Below are 19,968 nucleotides of genomic sequence, written 5' to 3'. Positions count from 1 at the left end.
AGTTTTAAAATTAGGACAACAAACTGTACCCGTTACCTAATAAAATGTTAAAATAAGCCCCATTATCTTTGCTGCTAGCATTTTAACATAATCTACATGAACATGCAAGCACTGTTTCACTAAAACAAGAGTCCAAGTATTTAAAGCGTGGAAGATTGTGTGACAAATTACTTCTAACTTTTCAGCTCTTTTCCAAAATAACTTTCATTTTGGTGCGGTTGATGTTTTATTTTCTTTGCCATACTGGGGAATTTGGATAACATTCTGTTCAGTCCAACTCATAGTAATGAGAGAAGGATAAACTTCATCTACATAAAAAGTAGAAGTTTTTCTAGGCCTAGTAGAAGGAGGAAAAGGAGAACAAATGATAAATAAATAATACAATTAACATAAAAATTAAAAAATAAGGGTGCCAGAAAGGATCCCTGTTAAACATAGCTACCATATTTTACTGGAAAAAATAAAGGACAAATCTGAAAAAGATGCAAATCTGAAAGAGGTTTATAAGGATAAAAAAGTTTAACTGTTTATGTTTATAACTTTGCCTTACAAAGGAAAATTCAAGAGCAAAACCAAGAAAAGAAATAATTAAATTAATCTAAAGGACAGCTTTCTGAAATAAAGAGCTGTCCTATATAATAAAGGACGTAAGAATTTTGTTGGCAAAAGAACAACACTGCTGCTTCTTTCCTAGAAGGACGTCTTCCTCTTAAATGTTGAGACTTTCTTCCCGGCTCCCTCCCTCCCTCCCTCCCTCCCTCCCTCCCCCTTTCCTCTTTTCTCCATAAAACTCCATCCTTCTGAGAGGAAAATCTGAGAAAATTTCAGTTCAGCATTAAAATGGATAGCTACTTGTTTTGTGCCGTTTATCTGCTATACCAACAGATAGTCTAATTTTGCAATTTACTGACAAAACTCTAATAGTGTCAAGCAGCCTAAATCAAAAAGTCAGAGTTGTTTGGTGAATTACGATAAGAATGATGCTCTGCAGTGGATATTAAGGCTAACAATCTGTCGAATCGCAAATGTGTATACTGCAGAGTTAGCAAGAAAAACCATAAAGCTGTTGTACAAATAGACATATTGTGACAATTTATCAAAATTTTGCTAATAAATGCAGCCTTGCCTCATATGGCACTCCAAACATTTTCATACACAAAATGGTTGCCCTTTCTTCCCAGATTCCTTATTTACCAATATAGTGCATAACTGGACTGCCTGTACTCTATCCTGTGTGAAAAAGGCCTTTTTTTCCACTTAGAATTGCTACTTTGAACAAAATGCACATGGTCTAATCTGTCTTCATGTCACCTCCCTCCCACAGAAGCAGTTTGTAATAAAAAGTGAAAAGAAAAAGGCGGGTTTCAAGGTCCATCACTGATTAAAAAAAAATAATAAAAATCACCCACTTTAAAAAATAATCCAACCAAGTTTTCGACTGATTCAGCAGAAATGAGTGTCCTGAACATACTGTGCTCTGAGCAAAGCAGATGAGCAACGTAAGTACTATTACACCAAACTGAGAAATATACAAGGTCACTTGGTGGCTTGGGCACTGTATGCATCTTCCTGCAAAGCGTAGGTTTGCCACTTACACTTCACCAAAAGAGAAGATGAAAAAGGATACAAGGCTGCGTGAATTGGCATGTGCTACCCAAAGATGCAATTTTGTAGGGTTTACTCTGACTTAAACAGAAGTATAAAACCTCAATGGTGAGCAAACATCTCTTCCCTCCTATGTAAGCCTCAGTCAAATATTCAGCATTTTTAAATAACAGGATACTTGAATTTCTTTTTGAAATGAAGATAAGGCACTTTAGAGCCTAATTGTAGAGGTGGTACAAGTTTTAGACCTCTTGTTTCCTGCCTGCTTCTGTATGAGCAAAGCCATAAAGGGTTCAGTGGCTGTGACTGAGTATGAGAAGACTGTTAGATACCAGAAAGATTTCTGTGAAGTGACGGAAAATGGTGTTCACACATCTTCCCAGAAATAATGAATCCAGTTTCCTTAGTTACAGCTAGTTTGGTCTCAGACATTTTTCTTCATTTTTCTTATAATTGGTTAAGCTTAGGTATCAATTTTCAGGCAGAGGGCTTCAGACCTCTATGTAGGTGTCAGGAATAGAAAGTTAATATGTACCCATAGATGGCTACATTCTGAGAAAGAACGTAAATCTGTGCAGCTATTATGGGGACCAATTCTTCACTCACTGGAAGTTTCAGGGATATATATATATATTTTTAGAAAAAACTGATTCTATTTTTGTCACCATGATAAAGTGATAGCTGCAACCCATTTATATTCATCTTTATTGTAACTATATAAGTTGATTAAACTACTTGTTGCATTAATATCTGCCTTTGTGTCTATGAATAAGGGGAAATACTCTAGTGTCTGAAGGTCAAAAATGATCTACCTTAAAGGCAGAATATTTTTAGACTCCCAATTCTACTAATTGCCACCTAGCCTGGCCACTGAGTATGGCGATAGTGCTGAAGTCCAATGTCTGAATGGCCACAGATTCCCCATCCCTCCCTATCTGGTACCCATAAATCGAAACAGTCACTTTTGAAATGAATTCCTGGGATTCTTCTTTCTTAATAAGCATATGGATCACTGTTAAACCAGTTGAACTTAATATAGTGGTACTACATGTGTTCAAGAGTACAAGATGACCATTTACAATGGGGCAAAAAAGTATTTAGTCAGCCACCAATTGTGCAAGTTCTCCCACTTAAAAAGATGAGAGAGGCCTGTAATTTTCATCATAGGTATACCTCAACTATGAGAGACAAAGTGGGGAAAAAAATCCAGAAAATCACATTGTCTGATTTTTAAAGAATTTATTTGCAAATCATGGTGGAAAATAAGTATTTTGTCAATATCAAAAGTTCATCTCAATACTTTGTTATATATCCTTTGTTGGCAATGACAGAGGTCAAACGTTTTCTGTAAGTCTTCACAAGGTTTTCACACACTGTTGCTGGTATTTTGGCCCATTCCTCCATGCAGATCTCCTCTAGAGCAGTGATGTTTTGGGGCTGTCGCTGGGCAACACAGACTTTCAACTCCCAAAGGTTTTCCATGGGGTTGAGATCTGGAGACTGGCTAGGCCACTCCAGGACCTTGAAATGCTTCTTACGAAGCCCTCCTTCGTTGCCCAGGCGGTGAGTTTGGGATCATTGTCATGCTGAAAGACCCAGCCACGTTTCATCTTCAATGCCCTTGCTGATGAAAGGAGGTGTTCACTCAAAATCTCACGATACATGGCCCCATTCATTCTTTCCTTTACACAGATCTGTCGTCCTGGTCCCTTTGCAGAAAAACAGCCCCAAAGCATGATGTTTCCACCCCCATGCTTCACAGTAGGTATGGTGTTCTTTGGATGCAACTCAGCATTCTCTCTCCTCCAAACACAACGAGTTGAGTTTAGACCAAAACGTTCTACTTTGGTTTCATCTGACCATATGACATTCTCCCAATCCTCTTCTGGATCATCCAAATGCTCTCTAGCAAACTTCAGACAGGCCCAGACATGTACTGGCTTAAGCAGGGGGACACGTCTGGCACTGCAGGATTTGAGTCCCTGGCAGCGTAGTGTGTTACTGATGGTAGCCTTTGTTACTTTGGTCCCAGCTCTCTGCAGGTCATTCACTAGGTGCCCCCATGTGGTTCTGGGATTTTTGCTCACCATTCTTGTGATCATTTTGACCCCACAGGGTGAGATCTTGCATGGAGCCCCAGATCAAGGGAGATTATCAGTGGTCTTGTATGTCTTCCATTTGCTAATTATTGCTCCCACAGTTGATTTCTTCACACCAAGCTGCTTGCCTATTGCAGATTCAGTCTTCCCAGCCTGGTGCAGGTCTACAATTTTGTTTCTGGTGTCCATCGACAGCTCTTTGGTCTTGGCCATAGTGGAGTTTGGAGTGTGACTGTTTGAGGTTGTGGACAGGTGTCTTTTATACTGATAACAAGGTCAAACAGGTGCCATTACTACAGGTAACGAGTGGAGGACAGAGGAGCCTCTTAAAGAAGTAGTTACAGGTCTGTGAGAGCCAGACATCTTGCTTGTTTGTAGGTGACCAAATACTTATTTTCCACCATGATTTGCAAATAAATTCTTTAAAAATCAGATAATGTGATTTTCTGGATTTTTTTTCTCATTTTGTCTCTCATAGTTGAGGTATACCTATGATGAAAATTACAGGCCCCTCTCATCTTTTTAAGTGGGAGAACTTGCACAATTGGTGGCTGACTAAATACTTTTTTGCCCCACTGTATACACTAGGTGGTAATGGTAAAATACTCTGTTAGGTGCACATTTATTACTCAGCCAAGTGAAGGTCAGAAACTTAGCTGAATTCAACATCATATTGGAATTTAGAGAAGCAAGGGACACCTGTTGGGGAAAACAAGTTTTTGAAGTAGTCATACCAAGGGATTATCTGCAAAATTTAGTACAGTAATTTTTTCACCCTCTTTGATGGAAAGCAGAATGATTCCATCTTGTTTTTCACACTGTTGGTGCTAAAAAAATAGTAAAGAGCAGTGACACTTGCCAGCAGGAATAAACCCAAGGTTTATTGGATAGTCCTGTAGGCAACAGATAGGTCCCACCCATTATCTTTTCAGTTATGCTCATTTTATTGAATAAGGCAAGAATTCTTCCTATGTCAGCTTCGTTGCTAGTATGCTATCTCTTCAAGCCCAGATAATATGAACAATCCCCAGGCTATTTCCTGAATCCCAAGGGGCAAATTATTCAAGTTAAAGTACTTATATGTTTATTCAAAGCTGATGAGATTGGGCCATTTCTTTTTAATTGCACTGACTGAAAATTCAATTTCTATCTAACAAGCAGTGCCAAAAAGAGCTAGACTTTGATAAATGCAAAGCAATTTACAGTTTTAAGTCTAATGCCAATTTCTGAATGTGATTCAATATTATATTCACCCAACATGTCAGTGATTGGATGGGAGTAGCGATAATGTTCTAATTAATTTTCTACTTTTTCCTTATATCAGATGAAACACTGTCTGCTTCGAGTCAGGGTGTGCAGAAGACAAGAAGCAGTCCAGAGATAGCTTACTCTTGATGGCTTAGTGCTGGCTAGGGTTTTCTATTTCTCTGCTACTTAGAAGGGTCTAGAGAACACTTTTAGTCCACCTAATTCAGTATAGCAGAGTTTGGTCCTGGGAAACTCTGAAGGACTGTGGGGTCCTTGGTGCTCTCTGAGCTTGGTTGTTTGCTTGCAGACATTTCATTATCCAGCTAGGTAACATCATCAGTGCGAGTGAGTATGGGGTTTGCTCCCTGTTTATATACAATAGCTCAAGGTACTGTTAATAGACAGAGAGCAAATCCTATACTCACTCGCACTGATGATTTTATCTAGTTGGCTAATGAAACATCTTCAAGCAAACAACCAAGCTCAGGGAACACCAAGGACTCCACAATTCAACCCTGAGCTACAGATATTCTCTTTTATTGGAGCTCTGAAGGACATTCAGAGGGATCCTTTTTCCCTGTGTAGCAGCTTGTTCTTTTGTGGGAGGGTACTTGGGATTTTTATAAATAAAGTAATGCTCAGCCTGTTCAAGATTTAACATACCCATTTTGCTTCTTATTCCTCCTAGGGGAGGAAAAAAAAAAAGACAAATCATGTCCCATTGTTGCTAAATGTTGGTGAGGCAGTCTGAGATTCTAGGAGCTTCAGAAAGGGGCTGGGGGCCTCGCCAATGTTCAGATGGTGTATGGTCTGAAGGTTGTCCACCCGTTTTGCAGCTTGTACCAGCTTTCCCCAACTTGATACTCAGAAGACATGTTTGAGATTACAACTTCCCTGAATTCCAGCAAATCTGGAGGAAGCTGATGTACACAACTGCCTAGTTCTTTTAGCTGGGGAGCTATCAGTTCCATTTATAACTGCCAGGGTATGAATCTCAGACCTGACTTACAAACATATGCTCTAACATTAAATTATGGCTTTTTTCTGAGAGAAAGGTATTTGGTGCTGTTAGATGACGATATGGAACAGTTGGTTGGAAAAATATATGAATACACAGCTCCTGTTATTATCTCTCTTTCCTATTTAGATGTCAGGAGGAGCTGCTCATAGGAAATTGAAGGTGCTGATTTTTATTATGTAGCATGTACCACTGTGTCAGTTTGGGCCATGCAAGAGTAAGGTATCCCTACAAATGTGATATCTGGAAAAAAATTGATATATTTTTTGGGGGGAGGGGAAAAATATATATTTTTTACATACCTTTTTGGTTTTTGGATTTTTCCCCCCCTGAAAAACTGGAAACATTGAAAAAACAAAGCTATGAAAATTTTCCTTTTTAAAATAATACATAAAGTTATTTTGATGTGAAAGAAACAGCTGAATATTGGAAAATATTCACACCAAGTAATAAACATGTGGAACGGTATAGAAACCTGTCACAATACAGGTAAATTTTTAGTTTAAAGAAGTTTGTGAAAAGGATCAGAAGAAGGAGAAATATGGAAAGTGACAGTATTTCAGACTCAGAAAATGAGATTGATTGAACAAAGTCATAGGTGGCAAAATGTGTATTCTGACCCCCTTCATCCTTTTTCTCAGGTTTTTGTGAAAACTAGTGCTGTCTCTAGTTGCTACAGTAGAGGCCAAAATCCAGAACTCTCTTTGTTTTACTACAGTGTTGATGATCTCTGATTCTTTTCATAGCTGACATATGTACACATTCCCAGCAACTTTGGGAATGATTGTAACCATTTGTTAGTGGTTTTGGGGCTAGAATTCCCACCAGCACCAGCTTGTTTAGCCAGTGCAATGAACAATGTAACTTACCTTATAGGTGAATGGTCCACTGCCTTTGCTCTTTAATATTTTTTGCACCAGCATTTTTATACTTTGCTCCTTTCCATGACACCAGCAGCTGTGTGCAAATCCCCTTAAGTCATAGGTTTTATTCGTTTTAAAAGAATAAAAGAACGATAGCCTCAATGGTGGTTCACTTGCTCTTTATAAATAAATGCATGTATTTTCCTGTTGTTACTCTTTGCTTCTTGATCATCTAAGCAGCTTTGGGATATTTTAAAGTGTTAATTCCTTTAGTCATTTAATTAAGTGTTAAACTGCCAATAGGCCGAGATTACACACACAACTTCAATTCAGTTCACAGCGACCTTGTCCTCCCCTCCTGTTTTCTCCTACTTGCTATTTTCTCATATTTTACTCCAACTTTATTGAAGGCCTTCTACACAAGATTTTCAGAGGCAATAATACCAGAGGTAGAAACTGAAAAACAAAACAAACAAACAAACAAACAAACAAAAAGCTTATGCCAATGTATCTGAAACTCCTCCTGGGGCTTCTACTGGTCTCCTAGACATGTCTAAAACCATTTTATTTTTAGATTATTTTATTTAAAAATAAGTTAGCTAACAGGTAGCTGGCCTGCTGCAGAGTAAAGTACCATTTTCTTGCATCATTTTTATTTCCAAGATGCTTAAGGAGCATCCTGTGGTAGGAGGGGATATATTGGGACAGTTAGCTTTCTCATAAATGTTAAATGGATGCTTTGGGGCTGACCACAGATAACAGATAACTTGGCAGCCATATTTTCAATAGGCAAGACTTGTCGGCTTAGTGGGAGCACCCTGATATTCTCTTAAAATGCCAAATTGACCAACCCCCCCCCCCCAAGTTGCTTACTTTTCTGCTAGTCTGTGCATTGGAAGTTCAGTGCCATCTATCCCCTAAGAGCATATATTTGCAGATGAGGAAGTGCTCCAAGAACTCAACTGTTCAGTTGCTGCTGAATAAGCAGTCCACACACAAAATCAGAGTGATGCCCCGAGGGAAATGGAGAAAAGGGTCATTTTGCATCTGGACAAGTCTGTCCCTAAGTCATGTGGTAGCTTTCTCTCCTAGAATGTTCTATGACATCATATCAAGTTATCAAAAAACTAAGGAAGCTTCCAATTTTATTGTTTTCCCTAATGTCCTCCTTTGATTCTTCATCTTCAACTTTTCCTTCTAGGGTTTTGCTTTCCCCACATCATGAGCAATTAGATTCCTCCACTCCCAGATACAAGATTTTGTTTTTTCTGAGTGGCTGAAGACTGTTAGATCAATGTTAACTTGTGTGGCTGCCAACTCTTAGATCCTGACATACTTAATTTTGTTATAACAATTTGAACTCTGGGGGCGAAAAAAGGAAAGGAAAGGAAAGGAGGAACAACTTACTTGAAATTCAAATACTTAGGCAACAGGCAATTAAGGTTTTTTGGGGTTTTTTTGGTGGTATCTATGCTCCTAGGCCAATCTTGGATTTTAATGGGCATCACTTAAGATCTCAATTAATGGAATATCAGCTTTAAATATCTTAAGAACTGCCACTTTAAATCTCCCTTTAAAGACTGCACAAATGTCAATACGGAGGAAGCACATCATTCTTTTCAGCTAAACGCCATTAGAAAGGAAAATAAATAATTTCACGTCCTTAATTTGGGATAACAGCTGCCCTTCAGCTGAAAAACAGAGCTTTATTTTCAATTCCATATTATGGATATTAAAAGTCCTTAAATTGGTAGGTTTTCTAACAGAAGAGAACAGTGATAATGTAATTTTAAAGCCATCATGATTACTAATGTGTTGAAATGCTTTTTCCATTTATTTAATTATGAGGTGGCTGAGGGATGCAAAAAAAGTCCTGTCTTTCACTGGACGATTGCCTCTCCAGCAGCTTGCAACCTCGCTGGCTTCCTGTGCTTTCCATAAGGAAACTAGAATATCAACATCTGTATCATACCACCATCACCACCACACTACATTAAAGAAAATTCCAAATCAATTGAAAGACATTCTAAAGCACGTGGGCCTGGAGACAAAAACAGAACCCCCTTTTTACAGGGGAAAAAAACTTTGGATACTGGGGAGCACACTAAATATATAGATATTTGGTGGTTCATCATCCCAGAGGACAACATTGCCTTTTTCTGCATTTCCATTCTTATGTTTTGAGTTCTTCTAGGGAAGAACTCCAAACCTCTGCCTTGACAGAAATGCAAACAGAGCAAAGGACTTGGTTGCACCCCCTGCCCCCCAACTTGCAGTATGTCTTCTTTAAGGAGATGTACCAAGCTATATTTTTATTTTTCCAAGTATTAGTTTTATCTTGTAGCTGCTGTTTCATATTACTGTTAGCCTTATGATTCTCTTGTGTGTTTTCAAGTTTTATGCTGCAAATATTTATCATACTTGTTTTCTCTTGATGTGGGATCCACTAGCTGTATGGCAGGCTTACAAATATTTTAAATGCAGGAAATAAATAAAGTGTAGTTTGATTTTTATGCCATTCCTCTGCTTGGCAAAGGAGTCTCCAAGATAGCTTGTTAGAAACAACAGTTGATTTAAATGATTCAACTCACATTTGTTGGTTTATGGCTTAGTTTTATATTGAAACCATCCTTTATTTATTGCTGGATATCTGGAGGCTGTCAGGCTGGGGAAGGATGATATAAAGGAATCAAAGCAATTTGCAATGCTTCTTCATTGTGGATTTATATTTGATGCATGTAAAAAAACAAGGCAGCATTATTTTAAGACCTGAATGTTTATGATAGCATTTTATGTTTATTTATATGCATGTACTTTTTAAAAAAAGATTTTGTCTGTTTGTGTGATTGCATTTGCAGACTTCCCCCCTTTCTTTAGGATTCTAGGGCTAATCTTTGCCAGGTGACTCCAAGGAAGGTAGTGCAAGAACTTGGATCCTTTGTTTCAGACATGCTGGGGACATCTTTTACACTGGGCCCTTCGCTATCTCTGCTAAGCCTGTATATGTGGAAGCATGTTCCCCAGTCCTCATTTACTTGCTCCTGGATAAAATGCTTGGGGTCTTGCGTGTGTGTGTGCGTGTTGTATGCACACGTGCTTAATAATCATGCAGAAGAACTGGATGCTGACAAATCATACCCTTAAGCACCCTTGGGGGTCCATGGATAGATTTCAGGGGGTCCAGGAACTTGGATGGGCAAAAAAAAAAATAACTTCTTTTCACTAACTTCACACTGAAATTTAGCTTTTCATTTAATAATGAATACAGGCAACAAAGTAATTTATGGCCTGTAGACTCCAAAACAATAAATCTCACTATTTAAAATTATTGTATGTGTGAGTAAAGAAGCACCCATATTACTAATTACATATGTTATTTTTAATATTTTGATCATTGCATTTTTGCATAATTGATTTTCTTTGCAATACAGTCCCTATCTAGATACTTTATTATATGCAATAAAATACTTTTTTTTTTCTGAGAAGGGTCCATAGGTTTCACCAGAGTCTCAAAGGGGTCAATGACCTAAAAATATCAGGAATCCCTGGTCTAGAAGGATGAGTAAAATAATCCAGAACACTGTTTAAGCAAATCAGAGTTTTGCTTGGGTCCTTCAAGCTTCTTTTTGGTGAAAGCATGACTTCCCCTGTAAGTATTCGTAAGTTAATTAAGAACATTTATTTTTTTAGAAATATTTGCTGTACCTGCCTCGATGCATTCTTTTCTTCTGCATGAAAACTTCATTGCTTTCTCAAGCACACATAAGCAAAGCGCCCAGTGTCTATTTGTCAGCATCCAGTTCCTCTAGGCCAGTGTTGTCCAAACTTGGTCACTTTAAGATGAGTGGACTTCAACTCCCAGAATTCTGGGAGTTGAAGTCCACTCATCTTAAAGTGGCCAAGTTTGGACAACACTGCTCTAGGCAATTGTTAACCACTATGGAAGTTCACTTCAACAGCTTGAATATTTTCAGGTTTGCCCTTTGTGTTTCGAAGTACAGATGTGCTGCACAGTAAAGTGGGAGACCCTAACAAAGCTAGCTGAGACACTATTCTTCTGGCAGCCGCTGTGAGTGTTCTGCTTCAGAATGCCAGATCCATTCCAAGGAAGAATTCAGCTCCTTAGGAAACAAGCCACCAAGTTGATTCAAGGCCAACCCCCTTACCTGAAATAGCCTAGAGAAAATGTAACCTCTCCTTATTTAATACGCGATCAGGAACCAGTTGTTTGGTTTTGTTTTCACATTGGATTAATCTCTTACAAGACTAGATAAGGCTATAGCGCAGCCCTCCTCAATTTGTAGTCCTCCAGAACCTACTTAATTTCCAACTGAAACTGTGTGCCCATCCGTAGGATGGCCTGCCTGGAATTTGTATTGCAGTTCCACAAACAATTTCTGCTCCCATTTATTATCTTCTAGTGCCAATTAAGCAATTGTGTAATAAAATATCCACCAGGCAGTGCTGGGCTTCTTATTTTTTATTGTTCTATTAAGCTTGTTTGTCTTGGTAACACTACATTTGGATTGAATGTTTTCCATAAATCTTCCATAGCAATCAAACAATCTTTAGCTGACCCCCCTTCCCCTCTGAATAACTCACTGATTGGAAACAATATAAGGCTGGGTCAAGTTCTTCTCCTGGAGAGTACATAGCCATGGCCATGTCAGGTTTTGAGCACAATAAGGCATGCTGGCTGGGGAATTCTGGGAATTGAAGTCCACACATCTTAAAACTGATAAGGTTGAGAAACCCTGGCTTAACCAATGCAAAGGTGAGCCTGTGCAATATACAGGTGAAACTCGAAAAATTAGAATATCGTGCAAATGTTCATTTATGTCAGTAAGGCAACTCGAAAAGTGAAACCAACATATGAAATAGACGCATTACATGCAAAGTGAGATATGTCAAGCCTTACTTTGGTATAATTGTGATGATTATGGCGTACAGCTTATGAAAACCCCAAATTCACAATCTCAGAAAATTAGAATATTACATGACATCAATGACACAAGGATTGGAAATAGAACAATATCGGACCTCTGCAAAGTATAAGCATGCATATGTACTCAGTATTTTGTTTGGGCCCCTTTTGCAGCAATGATTGCCACAATGTGGCGTGGCATGGATGCTATCAGCCTGTGGCACTGCTGAGGTGTTATGGAAGACCAGGATGCTTCAATAGCGGCCTTCAGCTCCGCTGCATTGTTCGGTCTCATGTCCCTCATCTTTCTCTTGGCAATGCCCCATAGATTCTCTATGGGGTTCAGGTCAGGCGAGTTTGCTGGCCAATCAAGCACAGTAATCCCATGGTCATTGAACCAGGTTTTGGTACTTTTGGCAGTGTGGGCAGGTGCCAGGTCCTGCTGGAAAATGAAGTCAGCATCCCCATAAAGCTCGTCTGCAGAAGGAAGCATGAAGTGCTCCAAAATCTCCTGGTAGACGGCTGCATTGACCCTGGACTTAATGAAGCACAGTGGACCAACAGATGACATGGCTCCCCAAATCAACAGACTGTGGAAATTTCACACTGGACTTTAAGCATCGTGCATTGGGTGCATCTCCATTCTTCCTCTAGACTCTGGGTCCTTGGTTCCCAAATGAGATGCAAAAGTTGCTCTCATCAGAAAAGAGGACTTTGGACCACTGGGCAACAGTGACCAGTTCTTTTTTTCTGTAGCCCAGGTAAGATGCTTCTGACATTGCTTGTTGTTCAGGAGCGGCTTGACAAGAGGAATACGACATTTGAAGCCCATGTCCAGGATCCGTCTGTGTGTGGTGGCTCTTGATGCACTAGCTCCAGCCTCAGTCCACTCCTTGTGAAAGTCCCCAACACTTTTGAATGGCCTTTTCCTGACAATCCTCTCCAGGCTGCGGTCATCCCTGCTGCTTGTGCACCTTTTTCTACCACACTTTTCCCTTCCACATACCTTCTATTGATGTGCTTTGATACTGCACTTTGGGAACATCCAACTTCTTTTGCAATTATCTTTTGGGGCTTTCCCTCCTTATGGAGAGTGTCAATGATGGTTTTCTGCACAACTGTCAGATCAGCAGTCTTTCCCATGCTTGTGATTCCTACTGAACCAGCCTGAGACACCATTTAAAGGCTCAGGAACCCTTTGCAGGTGTTATGGATTCATTAGCTGATTAGAGTGGGACACTTTGAGCCTAGAATATTGAACCTTTCACACTATTCTAATTTTCTGAGATTGTGAATTTGGGGTTTTCATAAGCTGTACGCCATACTCATCACAATTATACCAAAGTAAGGCTTGACATATCTCACTTTGCATGTAATGCGTCTATCTCATATATTGGTTTCACCTTTTGAGTTGCCTTACTGACATAAATGAATATTTGCATGATATTCTAATTTTTCGAGTTTCACCTGTAGACTTTATGTAAATAAGCAGAAGTAGTCAATCTGCATTCTCAGGATTATAAATGGCCCTGAAATCCCTTCTGAATACTGTTAAAGTGGAAGAGTGAAAAAACTCTCTTCTTCCCCAGTGGAAAGACTGGAGGCCTGCTCTCTTCCTTGTGGGAAACTAGGAAAGAAGGCGGTATCCAGCGCAGTGGGGGCAGGAGAGATGATCCACGTGAAATAAACTTAGTAAACAAATTGCTAATGGAAAAAGCAAAGGTTGGGAGAGAAAAAGCTGCAGAGGTGGCTAATAAGTGCTACTCTATCTCTGCATTTCTCAACCAACCCTATCTGCAATCCCACTCTAACAGGTCAGCTGGTCACCTATTGTAATGAGTGGGGAAGTATAACAGATTTTGCACACTTTAAAGCTATTATTTATGTTGGAATAAGAGAGAAGATGTTACTTTTACACAGCTATAGCTAATGACAGCGTCAGGTTATGTGGTGGCCTGGGGATGAGGTGACTTTAAAGGCACTGCCATGGGATCAAGGGGAGAAACTGAGTATGGGCAGGGCAGGCCAGGACAACACTGTGGCTAAGTGTAAATTATATACAGAGATGTAAACATGTTTCTGTTTTACTGATGCGCTGCCTTTCCTACTTTGATTGCTTTTGTGGCAATTTTAATTTTACATTTTGCAAAAAAATCCAGTTTTTCCATGGAGCATCTTGAAGGCAGCACTGGTGGCAACAGTGGCCCACGGAGAGACGCAGTGGCTTTTGGGGTGGGCTGATGTTGGGTGAATAGCCACTTTCTCCTGAGGACCCCTTGCTTTAGTCCAGGTCTGGGTTAAAGCAGAGCAGCGTGCTCCTCAAGGCCAGAGCTTGGGATCTTACAGCTATTGCAGGAGGAGGGGGAGATACTCGCGCACATTCCAACTGACGCACGGGGGAGTTACCGCTTCCGCTGTGTGGTTTTTTTTAAAGACTGAAAGCAAAATCCCTTACTAGGGGAGAGAAAGAGAGAAATCTCAACCACTCTCCCACCTCTCTTCCCATCCCTTCAGCTCCCATGCAGCTTCAGAAACGGCATTTGCGCTGCCTCCGCGGCCGCGTTTCAAACCAAGGGCTTAAGCGTGGAATTGCGGATCCCGGGCGGGGAGAGCTGAGAGGCGCGGAGGCTTGGCTACAAGGTGGGAAGGGCTGAATCCGCCCGGGCACAAGGAACTTTGCAGAAGCCGGCGGCGAAGCCGCGCTCAGCGCTCTCAGCACCTCAGAAGCCGCTGAGCTTGGGAATAATCGGCCCGGTTGCCCTTGAAGAGTTGCTGGGTCCCCAATCTCAGGAACGGCCAGGATTTTGTCTGTCTGTCTTTCATGATTTCTTGATATTGCCCGAATGGCATCCGCAGGAAGGCGATTTCGCACCATGGAATCCGAGGCACCCGCTCTGTCCTCGGCGGGACCACGCTAAGGCGGCGGAATTAAAGCCAGCCCCCACTTCCCCTCAAGTCCGCGTTGGAAGGATCGCGCAGAGCCGCTCAGCGGGCCCGCGCCTTGGATTGGCTTCCCCCGCGGAGACGCCTTCTCGCGCTCGCGCGCCTGGATTCCGGCGTCTAAAATCCGGCGGAGTTTCGGAGACCGAGCCTCTCAGTTCGTCAAGCGGCGCGGGGGCTGCCAGCGCTGGGCACGTGCTTGCTTTCATTCCGAGGGCAGCTGCCCGGGACCGCGCCTGCCTGCCGCCTTCCCCCTCCACGTGCTGCCAGACCCAGGGACTGGGCAGCCCTCTCCCCGTCTCGTGGACTTGGTTGTACGCCCGGTACTTCTCCTCCTCCTCCTCCTTCTCCTCCTCCTGCTTTTCCTCTAGCTGCCGCCGCCGCCGCCGCCGCTGCCTGGGACTAGCCGCCGCCCCCTTCCCCGGTGAATGCCGCCGGGAAGCGGGCGGAGCGCGCAGCCGGGGAGGGGGGCTGCCGCGGCCGCTGGAGTACATGCCAGTGCCCTCTCCTCCTCTTCCTACCAGAATGCTTTACTTCCAGATGGTGATCATGGCAGGGACTGTGATGCTGGCTTATTACTTCGAGTACACCGACACCTTCACGGTCAACCTGCAGGGCTTCTTCTGCTACGAGAGCGCCTACCGCAAGCCTTACCCGGGCCCGGAGGAGAGCAGCGCGGTGCCCCCCGTGCTCCTCTACTCGCTGGCGGCGGGGGTGCCAGTCTTGGTGGTAAGCATCTTTGCGAGCCTGTCTTCCAGCCTTCCTCTCGGTCCGGTGTTCGCCTTCTCACGACCGCTCTGAAAGTGCTGCTGTCCGCCTTTCAAGTTGTTCAACTTGTTGCTAAGTCTCCCCGAGGCGGCGCAGGAATCCCGAGCGGGGTTGGGCAAGGGAGAAAGAAAAGAGGCCTCCATATATATTTATATGTGTTTGTGTGTGCATAATCTATACTGGCCCGCTTTGGGAGCGATGTTCATCCATATCTGCCTGGGTTGATTTTTCCTCCCTTGTTTGCTGGCGTATTATCTCCCATTTGCACTAACTTCTTGCCTGCCGGGATCAGCCCCGTTGCCTTTTCCTTGTCTCAGAATTTTCCATCTCATCTCACTTTGGGATCCCCAGCTAAATGGCCAGGGTGGTGATGGTGGTGGTGGGAGCCCTTTCTGGGCTTGCCTCAGCAGGAAGAGCCATTTTCTAAAGACCGCTGGTATCCTCAACCCCCTCCCCTTTTTTGAAGCTCACCGCACTGGTTTTGGAAAGGAGATACAGTGCTGAAAAAAAAGATGCTTCTCTCGTATCTTTATTTTCTTCAGTGCACTGGTTAGTCACAGATGAGTGGCAGTTTCTGGTCCTCTGTGGTCTTGCCACATGCAAATATTTCTGCTAGCAAAAATGATCAGCTTGTCTGTTTCTGGTGGTCGAAGGCTGTTTGTAATGGAACAGGGATTTATCTTACTTCTGCTTTAGCCCATTCTGCATGGTTAGGAGATGCCAGAACGTGATGTATAGGCAAAATCTTTATGTGGGGTTCTGTGGTATCTTTTTAAAGAAGATACACGAATAGGCTGTTGAGTGGCATTCAGCTGGGTTCCCCGGGAAAAGAACATCAAGAAGCATCTGTCTTGAAACAGCTCAGTGTACAAGTCGTAATGTCATTAGGCAAAAGCATTTAATAGCCCCTCAGCATATTGAACTGATGAACAAAAAGGGGAGGGTGTGACCATTCAGAGTGGGATATATTTAGATACAAACACACTCACTCAGATGTGCAAGACACTGCATAAAATGATGCTGCTGGGATTCTCCCTCCCAGCAATAAATGTTAAGGCAGTAAAAATGGAAAGGGATATTTTGGATGTGCAGTTTTATAAACATACTCTCCTATGAATTTCTGACAAAGAACTAATACCAGCAGGGCTCTGCTAGAAATCTCATTGGTTATCAAATGTTGGAGCCCTTCACATTGATTTAAAACCATGGAGCCACTAATGATAAAATATTTGCAGCTGAGCTGGTAGTTTTCTCCCACTGTACAAAATGTTTCTCCTGTTGAACAAATGTTTAGCCTGCTCTGGGATAAAAATAAGTTCAGATCACAATATTTTTCTTACAATACACATCATGTCTGGAAAACAGGAAAACCAGTGAGTCCTTCCCATTGCTTTAAATGATCACATCCATATTTGGACATATGCATATAATATATTTTTACCAATTGCAGTTTGGTCATATGATGGCTCAAGGATGGGTACATAATGATTTCTTGCTGACACTTGTTAGCATAAGCAGAATATGAAGAGGGCTACTATGCTATGTTCATGCTTGGAAAAAAATCCCCACTGAACTCCAAGGCCCAATTTCTGCATTAACATGCTTAAAATTGTGTTGTAACTTAGTCCTCTGAGTTTATGATGAGAGGTGCTGGACAGTGTCAGGAAAAGAACAAAGCTTTTGCATTTAAAGATGTCTTGTTTCTGGTACATATAGGCCCTTAAAGAAACACGTTAGCAAATAGAAACATAGACATGTACTTTATCTTTGCAAAATATGTATTAGATTAATCAGCCTTGTTTTCGGTAGACAACTCCATTGGTCGATGAATATTCTGTTGCAGAATTGACTGAACTGTATGTAGGGTGATGAGCCTTCTTTATGTTATTTTGTTAGCTTGGTATTATTTTCCCTATGAAATATATTATTTTTTTAAGAAATATTTTTTGTTTTTTCTAGAGAACAATTATTTTCATAATTATTTAGACTTGTGCATTCCAGGAAAGATAGAATCCAAAGAATGGTCACAGTGGTACTTCTTTACTTCCCCAGTCCAGACCTTGATACATAACCTCCTTCCAACCAAACTGTGCATGGTCACTGATTCACACTGGATTTGTGGGTGTGGTTGCTTCTCTAGGCATGGCTTTAAGAAAAGGTTAAAGATATGTGTTTTGTGCCTCTTGTAAAGGCAGCATGAAATTACTATCCCCAACGCACGGATTTTCTCAGCAATGTTAAGTTCATCTCATCTAGTCATCATGGCTATAGATTACCTCTGGTATGTCTGTAAGTACTAGTTGCTAGGGAACATGAATGGAAGAGTGCTATTGTATTCTTATCCTACTTGTGGGTTTCTCATAGGCTTCTGCTTGGCCACTGTGGAAACTGAACGCTGAGTGAATCTTACATTTTTAATCTGTGTTCCCATGATTATTTGCACCAATCTCTTCATGTTTACCCTGGATTCAGAATGGCTGACAAACATTGCTTTAGCCATAGCTATATGCCTACCATATAGCTGAAAGTTCTTGATTATTCCAAAGCTGGCTTTTTCCTGCTCTTTATATGGGTTGACCTCTTTGGCCACAGAGATGTTGCTCCTTGAATTGGTGTCTTAGGCCATGGAGTGTTCACAGTAGAAGAGAAGAAAGATGCATGGAGAAGAGCTTCTTCTTAATCAGTTTTTTCACATGGTTAAATCATCACATCCCAAACGTGTTGGTTGCTGGCAGGCTGTTTCCAAAGATATAAGATATTAATTCTTAGGATGATTTGTGGCCAAGTGAAATATTAATAACATGCTGCTCTGGCAATATTATTTTAAAATGGCCATTAAAATACTTTTTTTTATTTATCCCCTGAAATGTTACATTGCAAATAGGTAGCTACATTATTTATGCCTCGTATATATTAAACAGACTGCTCTATACAATGTGAAGAGGATTATGAATACAATGAAATTGCTTTGGAAGAGCTTCCATCATTAATATGATCAGTAGTCCAGAGGAGCTTGGAATGCAATAGATTATCTAATTTGAAGTATGCTCTCTCAAAGCATTCCTTTTCAGTGCCAGCTGACTCATTTATATTTACAAGATAGAGGCCTTTACCAGTCCTCATAGAGGGAGGAAGGAAGGATGGAGCCCTTCAGTTTTTTTTTCTTCAGACCCAGCCACAGTATCCATGGAATCTTTCATACTCATTCCTGGAGCAGACAGCATGGCCAAACTTCTTTCTCTCAGGGAGTGATGAACTGTTAGTAGATGTCTATAATTTTGCTGGCTGCAAGTAAACTTGCTATGATGTTCACATTAGGAAGGGTAACCCACATTCCAAAGACCACAGGTAGACCTTAAGTGTTATTTTTGTGGGATTTGTATCCCTATAGGAATCTGGATAAAGACTCTTACAGTCCAACTAACCTATGAAAGTAAAACTGTCTAAGAGAGGGGAAAAAAAATCTGAGACACCCTTCCCATCCACTGATGTCATCATCTTGTCCCATGGTCTTTGGGAAAAGATAAAAGGACAGTCCTCAGCACCCCCTCCCCCACCCAAAAGGTTACCTGCCTTGCTCTGCACAGTGACTCTTTCAGGGTCTATAATGGGAGATATGATTGAAAGGTTTTTGGCTCCAACAAAATGCTGTTCTCAAGTTCAGTCTTTTCTCCCAAGAAAATAAACGACAGAAATGGTAAAAGACTACACTAAAGGACACTGTGAGGGTTACGGTTAAGTCTCTTCCTGGTGTTTTTCTCCCCTAAGTACCAAGCCCACTACTCTCTGCCTAGCAGAGTCCCATTTTCTATTTTGTTTATTGGCCATAAAGGCAGTGTGAAGCACCACCTTCAGGTAGCAGGTGCTAGCAGTGACAATCCTTTGACTCTAACTTCTAGCTATTCCCCCTAGTTTTTGGGGTGGGTAGGGGAAGACTGGCCATTGCATGACTCACTGCCAGTCTGGATTCTCTAATCAGTTTCTATAGGTAGAACAAGGGAAGGAATCTCAATTTGTCTCTTGCCTTAGGCTCAAAGTTTGGGGCAAGCCCAGACTGATCACATTAGAAAGTGATTTAATGTTGCAAATGTTCTTATTTATGCTAGTAAAAGCAACACAGGTAGAATGTCTCTTTGGTTCAAAGGCAGAACTCTGGATTTTTTACATGGCAATTAAAATAACAGAGTTGGAGGGGGCCATTTAGGCCACCGAGTCCAACCTCCTGTTCAGTGCAGGAATCCAAATTAAACTACCATTGACCACTTTTGGTGAAGGGGAGCCTACCACTTCCCTGAGTAATTGTTTCTACTATCAAACTCATCTGATAGTTAGACAGCTGTTTCCAACACTGAACCAGAATCTGCCTGCCTAAACTTAAATCTGTTGTTTCATGTCCGGTACTCTGGTGTGCTAGAGAATACCATCTTGACCATCTACATTATATATTTCAGGTATTTGGAGAGAGCTATTATATCAGTCTTCTTAATATTCCAGTTTCTTCAG

At 41.4% G+C, this 19,968-nt stretch overlaps 1 protein-coding gene across 2 annotated transcripts in view; it reads left to right on the top strand.

Annotated features, from left to right (window-relative positions):
- The first annotated feature begins 14,176 nt into the window (after nt 1-14,176).
- Nucleotides 14,177-19,968, top strand: part of PLPPR5 (phospholipid phosphatase related 5) — a 90,354-nt gene continuing 84,562 nt past the window's right edge. The window contains exon 1 of one of the 2 annotated variants that reach the window (XM_088153988.1): nt 14,177-15,426. In XM_088153988.1, coding sequence (XP_088010114.1) covers nt 15,190-15,426 — 237 coding nt within the window. In that variant the 5' untranslated portion in view covers nt 14,177-15,189. The remainder of the gene's footprint in view (nt 15,427-19,968) is intronic. The other variant, XM_007421984.3, reaches the window with a different exon arrangement.

This window comes from Python bivittatus, unplaced genomic scaffold (assembly GCF_059951505.1).
Source record: "Python bivittatus isolate LINGU-HERP-01145 unplaced genomic scaffold, Pbiv_v1 ctg000700_np1212, whole genome shotgun sequence".
Classification (NCBI taxonomy): Eukaryota; Metazoa; Chordata; class Lepidosauria; order Squamata; family Pythonidae; genus Python; species Python bivittatus.
Note: the sequence above shows the minus strand (reverse complement) of the source record. Positions and strands in the feature narration are given on the sequence as shown.